The sequence below is a fragment of the Varanus komodoensis genome, unplaced genomic scaffold, assembly GCF_004798865.1.
Source record: "Varanus komodoensis strain SLA01 unplaced genomic scaffold, ASM479886v1 scaffold1, whole genome shotgun sequence".
NCBI lineage: Eukaryota > Metazoa > Chordata > Lepidosauria > Squamata > Varanidae > Varanus > Varanus komodoensis.
In genome coordinates, this window is record NW_025335268.1 from 133,615,191 (window position 1) to 133,624,699 (window position 9,509).

The 9,509-nt window shown below is 40.2% G+C and overlaps 2 protein-coding genes across 10 annotated transcripts in view; one reads left to right on the forward strand and one right to left on the reverse strand.

Moving 5' to 3' along the window:
* The window catches only part of TRAF3IP3 (TRAF3 interacting protein 3), a 36,906-nt gene extending 33,548 nt beyond the window's left edge, over window positions 1-3,358 (forward strand). For 7 of the 8 annotated variants that reach the window (XM_044447012.1, XM_044447004.1, XM_044446997.1 and 4 more), the window contains 3 exons: window positions 3-154; window positions 1,181-1,294; window positions 3,047-3,358. In XM_044447012.1, coding sequence (XP_044302947.1) covers window positions 3-154; window positions 1,181-1,294; window positions 3,047-3,130 — 350 coding nt within the window. In that variant the 3' untranslated portion in view covers window positions 3,131-3,358. The remainder of the gene's footprint in view (window positions 1-2; window positions 155-1,180; window positions 1,295-3,046) is intronic. The other variant, XM_044447041.1, reaches the window with a different exon arrangement.
* Window positions 3,359-3,494: 136 nt separating this feature from the next.
* CUNH1orf74 (chromosome unknown C1orf74 homolog) lies at window positions 3,495-6,723 on the reverse strand. 2 transcript variants are annotated; one of them, XM_044447083.1, is made up of 2 exons: window positions 6,643-6,723; window positions 3,495-4,800 (listed from the first exon to the last, which is right to left on the reverse strand). In XM_044447083.1, the coding sequence occupies exon 2, from the start codon at window positions 4,710-4,712 to the stop codon at window positions 3,912-3,914; it is 801 nt and encodes a 266-aa protein (XP_044303018.1). In that variant the 5' UTR covers window positions 4,713-4,800; window positions 6,643-6,723; the 3' UTR covers window positions 3,495-3,911. The 2 variants fall into 2 exon arrangements, with proteins under 2 accessions (XP_044303018.1, XP_044303028.1); XM_044447093.1 differs by lacking the exon at window positions 6,643-6,723 and adding an exon at window positions 6,533-6,598.
* Window positions 6,724-9,509: the final 2,786 nt, after the last annotated feature.

The window sequence follows — 9,509 nt, forward strand, 5'->3', positions numbered from 1 at the left end:
AGAGCCAAGCAGAGTCACAACGGAGAATCAAGTCCTCAGCTCAGCCAGAGCCATACAGAATTCCCAGCCAGAGGATCATGAGGTGGGCAGAGGAAGCACTCTGGATGATCAGGCACAGACGAGGATAACCCCATTTACAGCTAAGGAAAAAGAGGTGAGGCAGTGACCTAAGCAAGTCGTAAGATTAGGCTCTTTCTACACATGCCTCTCCATGCAGATAGTAAAACTCTAGATGGTGCTTAAGTCTGGCAGTCTTCTGTGTGCATAATTTCAGTATTTAACAGATGACAGATTGTCTAATGTTCAAACAGTAAGTACATTCACGCTTACTTTTCCTGCACTGGCAACATCGGCAGAGGGTTTGGAAAGGCTATAGACTGCATACATGGATCACTTATTAATTTCATTGTTAAAACAGGGAATAAAAACTGAGACAAGACTGACTTGTGCAGAGCCTGCTAGCGAAATTGACCGTGGTCTCCCTCATTGCTCTGCCAGGTCAGCACTCCATTTTCACCCAGTGCCGAGTTCTCATGTGTAGCTAGTTCTCATGTGTTTTCACTGCTCAAAGAAAACTAAAGAATCAGGCTCAAGTCTCATAGATTTCAGTGAAGCTTGCTTGCATATACTGATATGTAGAGCCAGCACTTATATATGCCAGGAGAGCAACCTTGCTAACTGGAAACTGTGTTATGATTTTGTTGAGACTAATGCTTGAACTGGATATGAGAGCAGCAGATAAACAAGCTGAAACCCAGCTGTGTCCCATCACATTGGCAGATTACTATTGTCCAGAGATTCCTGAATAGCTTTTCCATGAGAACAACATGCTGAATTGCATTCACATGCTCAAAAATTACTACTGTACTTTTATTCAGTTTCTAGTCATTGATTGGTAGGCCTTTGTGCATGTGTGCGGAGGGGGCGGGGAAGGTCTAGAAAAAATGGTATGATCAGTAACTGAAAAAGCTGATTAAGTCTGTGTTGGTTCACAGAAAGAATAAGTCATGAGAGCTTGTTTTGTTTATAGTATCCCCATTTCTAGGAACCAGAAATAATTTGAAACAGAAGTTTTTCTGACTTATCACAACTACACTAAATCCAGTGGTGACTGCTGCCTTCAAACTTCACTTAAAAGTGGGGGAAATCATTTTTCTATACGATATGCTTTCTTGTCCAGACCACAGATCTCCACTGTGACCTACAGGTCATGGGTGACAAGTATCACAGCTGCTTCACCAGGTTACCGCAGTGTCGGGATGAGCTAAATCAGCCTCAGGAAAAACAGGTCCAGGTGGGATATTTATTTCTTGGATGGCCATTTATTGTTGCTCCATAATGATATCCTAATATGGAAAGCTATCACACCGCTCTCTCCCAGTCCCATGCAGGGCAAGAAATTGCACGCACATGATACAAAGCAGGATTGTATAATTAGCTTGTGCTACCCAACCTAAGCATGTAAAAATCAGAGATATAGAAAAGACCATTATAGTCCATCAGAAACACAACTAAATGCTTGTGTATCTGCTTATCAAGAAATTTAAAAATTGCTGGAGTTTTGGACTGAAGTTTCATAACCTAATAACAAGTAGCTGAATTTATTTCTTGGCATTTCCTTATTTCACATACATTAAAATAATTCACTAAATTCTAGTTCAAATGTGAAGGCTTTTCAGTGGTTTACAAAAACATCTACTCGTGGGCTTTTGTGATCCTTTGGGACAGTGAGTTCCATGACACACTACTGAAAAAGCTGTTGCGCTATCTCAATCAGTCTCACCTGCCTAGCAGAGGGCACCTGGCGTTGGGCTTCCTCTCCACCCTAACCCCATTTCTTTAAGCGATGGGATGCTTTCAAATTCTTCTAGAGCTGACACTTCGGATAAAGACATACAGCCCTTGAATGCATTTGTTAAAATAATTATACCTGCTCTTCCATCACTGATGGAAACTTCAAGTCTGCTAAATAAAATGGTAAGCATTTAAAAAAATCTTAATGATAAAAATGGACGCCAATTAAACAGCAACAGAATGGGTCACAAACACTTAAGTCTAGAATTCAACAAGCAATGAATGCATTATCTGCACTGTGTTCAAATTATGAAATGTTTAGCTGCATTCCATGCAAGCAGTCATTTCCAAACTTTATCTGTGTGAAACTACAGCATTGAATTGGGAACACGTTAATCCTAGTTTGGATTGGACAAAATTTCCTGTTTAGAAAATTATTCCTTATTGGTGATTCCTGTGTATCACAGAGCTGATCCTGTAACTGCTGCAAATATGCACAAAAATCAGATTTCATCCCATTGCACAAAAAAGGCAAAATGTGAGTGGAACATTGGAGAAATAATCTCATATTTTAAGACTACAGCACAGGCTCAAAATGCAAGCATGACAATAATCTAGGGTCAGAGATGGCTATAGCAGAGCACAGCTTTCAAGATCACTTTTGATGGGTTAAGGCAGTTAAGGTTCCACTCTTAAAAGCAGCTCAGAAAAAATTAAGATAGCTCATTCCAGTAAAATGTGCACTGGAGGAACATGGGAGGTTCCAAATATTTTCCTTTCCATATACGCAATCATGCCTCAGGGTGTATAAGTGTGTATAATTTGGACTGTATGTGCAGTAGACCCATCTTGTGACTCAGAAAGATGATCATAAAACATAACCCACATTATAAGGCAATTCATTCTTCCAAACTACTGTGTGCTGAAAATGATTGTTGATCCAAAAATATTAACATTTATAAACGATTATGATCCAAACATATTTACTTTCTGGACCAAGCAAATGGATCTCTCCCTCTTTTAATGAATTAGTATGCCTTTGCAAAGTGGGGAAGGAATATTCTTCTCAAAAATTTTTCAACATTGGTATTTATTAAATCGTCAAACAAAAATCTAGGATACTTTGTAATAAAGTACCAAGTGAAAGCTTAATGTAACTATTTGAACAGGGGAGGAATTTTGAGTTTCTAGCAAACAATGTGGCAGCTCTCCATTAGATTTTTTATTTCATTAGATTTCCTCTTTCTTTCAGAGACAACATGATCAATGGATCCCTGTCCTCATGGTAATAATAGCAACAGCTCTGGTATCTTACTTAGTCAACTTTAGACCCTGAGTATACTTTCTGTCCAGTTTTGCTTACATTACTGACTTTGCATTCTAAGTTATCTACAGAAGGTGTGCATTTTTAACAGAACAAAATGTAAAACAGTTACATTTATACAGTTTATTTATACACTTATACGGTTCTGAACTGCATAACCTGCTAAAGGAGTTTGTTTGACTGCTTGACTTCATTTTTTTTTGGCTATTTTTTATTATCAATAAAGGCTACATTGCAAAAGGTAGTGTAACTGGTGTATCCACATACCACACAGGTTTGTATCAACTGATAGAACTATCAGTCCTACAGCTGTAGCAATCTTAAATCCCCTCAATCCAGTTAGGTGTTGCTTCACCACCTAAAAGTCAGGATGGATGCTAATTCTGGCTGGTGAAAACCAGCTGGATTCATTGCAACTGGGTGAAAAACATATTATTGCAATTAATTATTGTGCGATCGTATGCACGTTTAGACAAAAAGAAGACTCACACATTCCTGAGCTGGAAAATGCTGGCCTTCCTCCTAAACACACAAAGGATTACACCCTTAGACATGACTAGAAGCAGGATGGACTCAGAACTGTGGCCATATTTACTACTTTAAAACAGTTTGCCTTAATATAGACAGGCAAACAGCTTAGAGGTGAACAGATAGCCAAAGATCAACTCTAAGAACACTGTATGTTTTCCCATTTCTTCCTGGAAGCATACTTTCCAAATTGCTTGTATCTGAAGAATTTCCAAAAAAAAAAAGTAGGAAATAGTTGCATGAGTGTCTGGACCATGGCCTACATTTACAAGACCACTGCTGCCTGAACAACAATCTCAGTTGTGATAGAGAGATCTGCAAAATGTTTCTGAGCTTTAAAGGCATCCTTGAGTTTTTCACACCATATATCGAGGTCCATTTTTATGTCAGGATACAAGAGTTCCGGGATACTGAAAGAATAAAATCGGACTCTGAAATTACTGTTTAACTTACAAAATGTGGCTTGGACAGTGAACACCCTCAGTGGAGCTAAAGAAAGGCAATTATCAAAGCTCTTCTGAGCAGCAAAACTATAGGCTGCTGGATAGCCTAGCAAAACACCAAAAAGAGTGCAGAGATTCCATTCAGCAGAAAATACCACACTGGAAGAAAGTGTCTGTGTTGTGTCTGCTGCTACTACTTTTATATGATTCAGTATCTCAGACAAATGTCCTTTTATGAGACTTACATCTTTTGGATCACAAAGGCAAGGGCACTTTCTAGAAGCAGAAACATCAATGAAGGGGATATTATTTTTAAGCAAGATTGTCTCTAACCATAGCAGCAGTATTTCCAAGTTGATTATCAGGATGTTTTCAGCTATGCTCAAAATGTGTAGCCGGCACTCAAGCTGGCTGATCTTCTGAAGCTGTTGCATGTAGCTCAAGATCTGAGAAATTCCTGCAGAATTGTAATCATACAGGAAAGCTGGTTTCAAGCCAGCTGCTACAGCCAGTATTTCCCCAGCCAGGTTCAGGGAAGACAAAGGGGAGAAGCCTTTCTTCTTCCCTGTGTTCAGGTGACGCTGAGCTGTAGCAATGAGCAGTTGACAGAATGGCTCAGCCATCTTTGCCTCTCGGCTGGCCCAGCCCACAGGACTCTTGAATCACCTCACTGCCCACTGGCCTTCGACTGTCCACCAGCTCAAGCAGGTTCTAGGAGATAGAGAAGCAAACGTGATTAATACTGAAAAAATAAAAATGCCCATTTTAACCTTCATAGAGAAAATCAGGCAACCTAAGTGTAGGATCTTTAATGGTGGGTAGTGGTGAAGTTTTCAAGGTTTGAATATATGCAAATTATACATTCGCGCACACGCGCGCACACATATGCACACACACACACTATAGTATACAATTTTATGTATATAAAATAAAAATTATTTCCCAGATATCAGCTTCAGGAAGCAGAGTGAATGCTTAGCCTACCATGTCTGAGGAGAATTTGGAGCATCCAAACAAAAACTTCACCATTATATATAGGAGCCATGATCAAACTGAAGTTTCATGCACAGATGATATTCAAACCAGGGGAGTCATATCTTGAGTGTATTTACACAAGTGCAGTTTTAACAACAACAAAAATAAAAATGTATGAAATGGATTGGATTACGCAGTTTCTCTCTTAAGGTTGCTTGCACACCAGGATGGGTTGCAGATCCTCCTTCCTTAAGGAACAATATTCCATTTGAATATTGTTAATTCACCAATATTAATTTTCCTCCCTCACTGTCTCAATACTGTTTTTCATGTACTCCCTTTATATAAATTTTGCTATCTAGTATTGGAGCTGGGGATTGGAGCTCTTAACAAATGCTGATCTTGAGCAATTGTCCTACCATAAGATAAATGCAACATGTGCTGTTTATTGTGGGTGGCATAGCTTTCTTGGCATTCACTTTGATAACTTCTGCTGGAATATAATTTTGTACACATGCCTATACACACATGGTACAGAGATAAGGGGTGGGAGGGGTATTATGAATACAAAGTGAGATCAAAGTCCCAGCAATGGAAGAACAAGGCATGCAAAGTATATTGACAGAAAAGAGCAAAAGAGCTAATTATACCCATTTGCAACCTGTAATGATTTGGTAAAGCAAATTAATTGGTGCATGTCACTATCTAAAAAGGGGTGGGATATACCCCCTTGCTCTGAAGCATTTATTTTTTAAATACCTCTCCTTTTCATTTGTAATCTGCAGAGAACTGGAAGTCCACTCTGCACTGCTTGGCTTGTTGACTTCATGTTGAGAAGGCTCTCCTCTCGGGGTATTGAGAAAATGGCATCATGCACCTGACCGAGAGAGCTCTGTCCTACCTAAGCTTTGCACCAGGAACAGTCTAGATCAGCCCTCCCCAACAAGGTGCCTCCAAATGGCACCAATTTATTTGGAGGGCACCACGTTGGAGAAGACTGATCTAGCGACTATAAGTTGCCCAAATACCTGTCAGTTTTCCTTTAACAAACTAGCAGTGCTTCCTTCCGCAACACCACATCATAACGTCCATTCGAGCAAAATGCACGCTTCGGGAATCTAAATCATCAACCAAAACAATTATTGCATGCAAATAACTTATTTTCTAGTAAAATGCACCGCTTTGATACATTTTACTAGATCTGCCAAAGACCAGCGGTTTTTGTATTGGTTTTGAATGATCAGTTGCTCTGAAAAAAATACATATCGGGCGTTTTAATTTTAAAAAATTGCCTGGAGAGACTAAAACCGAAACATGCTCGTGCACATGCGTGTGACCCGGCTGTGGCCCAATCGCCACGCACTCCTCGTTGCCTTCTTGTACATTCAGTGTGTCACTCTGCAGAAAATGCTGTGCCCCGCGCCGGGCCCCAAACAACGCCGGGGCAGCAGTGCCGACCCACACACACCTGGCGGATCGCGAGGCGACGCCAGCCAGCCGGACCGCTGCGATCTACGAAAGGGCCGCTCCACAGCGTGCCAGCAGCCTCCCCACTCCCCGCCTACCCGCCGTGCTAACCTTCCGGCTGCCTCTTCCAAAGCAAGCATGCGCGCTCTCGGACTCGCACGGGTCGGCTAGATTTCCGCTTCCCAAGCCTGAGCAAGCTGGGGGCGGGCGGAGGGAGGAGAGATCCTGCCCGTCCCTCGGCCGTTGAGGGAGGAGAGATCCTGCCCAGCCCCTCGGCCCATCCCCGGGGTGGTGCCCCAGTCAGTGGGAAGCAGGAGGCGCTGTTCCGCCAGCTTGCGCTCGAGAGCTTTGCCCACCAAGCTATTCTCAGAGGAAGACAGCTAAAAATTAGCCCGAGGCAGCCGTCCTGTCTCCACCGAGCTGGGCGGAATTGGGTGAAATCGGTGGGGTTTAGCTGCAGGCGATTCTCAGCGAGCTTGTAGGTTTGGCTTGCCAGGTTTGCGTGGGGAGGGCGGGTTGTGTTGCTCTCAGAGCGGGAGCGGCGTTTCCCACGGAAGCCGCCTTAATCGATAAGCCCTGCCTGCTGGCCGCGGAGACTGCACGGGAGCTGGAGCTGGAGCTGGCTTAAAGATACTCCTTCCAAGTTAGAAGCAGTTTTGAAGGATGGAATGAGGGGAAAGGGCGAATGTGTGCTTCGCATGATTCTAAACTGCCTTTCCCACTCGCACGACCATTGAGGATGCATCTTAGCTGGAGTTGTTTCAGTCTACTTTTTTTTAATTTTTTTTAATTGTTATATTATTATTTATGTATGTTTTTATGTATTCTTTGTGAGCTGCCCCTCACAGTGTTTTAAATAAATAAATACTGCATTTTGTGCAGTGAGGGAGCTGCAACTATTATCTGCACACATTTGCAGTGCTCAGGGCTATGGAATAGCCGTGGCTCCCCTCTCTGCCTCTCCCCTACTTAATTTAGGGTTTTTTCCTGCATTTTAATAAGGAAAATAATCCTGTGGCATGGCAGATAAAGCAGTCTTGCGGGACTTAAGTGCTTTCTAGATGGAAGAGTGTTTTGGGAATCTTTCCAGATATGTTAGAAATAAAGCCAGGTAAATGGTTGCAGAGGGCCTGAAGGTGTGTAAAGAGCCCAGAAACTACTACTTTATGTCCAAAAATGCAATGATAATTTACTGTGATAAAGACAATTCTGTAGCTTCCCATTAGCATTCTGTTACAGCATTACAATTTTCTCCAAAAAAAAAAGTTGATTAAAAGGAGAAACATTTAAGTGATAATGTAACACCAGGGAGAAACACATGAGGTGCAGTTGTGTCCACTTTCAGGCCAGTATACAGTACCTGGTAGTTTTGGCTTCACAGCCACACTGTAGAAAGCTGTGCTTTTTAGTAAAAGCAGATGGATTGGTTGGTAAACACATGAGCATAGGTCAGTTGATCTTTCTCCCTCAATTACTTTCCGCCAATACACAACCTTATCTTCATTTAAAAGTACTCTGTTAGCACTGGGTCTTTTGGAAGCTCTCTGTTGGTGGTCATTAACTTGTGATGAATCAATCATACATAAAATCCATTTGAGGTTGCAGTCAAGTTAACATGTATGTGTAAACTGAACCACTGCCTTGCCCAAGGACACTGAGTGAGGCTAAGGATTTGAACCCAGTCCTAAGCTAAGTACTCCATTTATTTTAATATAAAATGTGAACTTTGAAAACACCTCCAGTGCACAAATTATTTCCTCTGCTTTCAAATAAAGGTGTTCTAGGTTAAATTTTAGAGGTGGGTCCAATGCCAGTTAACTTGATATATAAGTTAAATAGGCTTCAATCATGCATATTCACCCCTAGAAAAGCATAAAGATACAAACACATAGTTAAAGTTTAACAGAACATTTTAATGTGTTTCCTGGCATAAGAAGCAAAACATGTGAGAAGATAGCCTTAATCAGTCCAGAAAACTCATATTTACAATGGGCTGGCTTACTGCTCAAGCAATATTCAAACTTCCTGGGTTACCACTTCAGCCTTATTGCCACTTTCGTATCTTCTGGCAGTCCAACAGATTAACAACACTGTAATGTTTGTAGCTAATGTTTCAGTCTGACTTGAACACAACTCAATAACAGATTAGTCAGTAGAAAACATCACTTAGGTTCTCTGTCTCTTTTCAAACAATCAGGCTAAAAACCATGGACCATTTTTTCCAAGTTGTATAACCATGATGTGCTTGAGTTGTACTACTTAACATGGGAGAATAAAAGAACTGCTAATTAGATTTCTACTTAACAACCTGGCATTGTCTTAATGCATAATTCTTATGAGATCTGGCTTGACTAATTGCAAAGTCAGTTCAATAAAACTATGCTTTTTAATCTTAAGGATGCCAGCAAAGAGAGTAGTTTCCTACAGCAAAACCAAGACAACTAGTTGTCAGAATCCTATTCTGCAAAGCAACTTTATTGAAGAGATAAAATACTAACAAAATTATGACTTCTAAAAATGTTTTGTTAAGATATTTTATACTTTTTTCAGCAGTTTTTAGTTTTTTAAAAAATAAAAATAAAGAAGCATGCAGTTTATATATTTTTTACTAAATTATCTAACCAGTGGCTAACAATAAACTGTCTATTGCATAAATAGACAATATACATCCCTGTTAAGGCCCTTTGATGCTCTTTTTGAAAAAGAAGCCTTGAACTCTGATCACAAAGAAAGAGAATAATGTTATATATGTGAGCAAGATACAATTTAAACATTCATATATTTACATTAAATGAAAAGAGTAAAATTCAAAATGTGTTTTGGTGTACACACTTAATCTAGATAAATTGAAATTTGCGAAAATTAAGAGAGATTAAAAATTCTTTGTCATTTATAGTTTCACATAAGAGATGTTTAAAATCAATTGAAATAAAAACACTCTTACTCTGAAATGACATTACAAACAAAATTTGCTAAGA

What these genes read in the sequence shown, in the direction of transcription:
- CUNH1orf74 (XM_044447083.1), bottom strand. Translation starts at nt 4,712, where the DNA reads ATGGCTGAGCCATTCTGTCAACTGCTCATTGCTACAGCTCAGCGTCAC.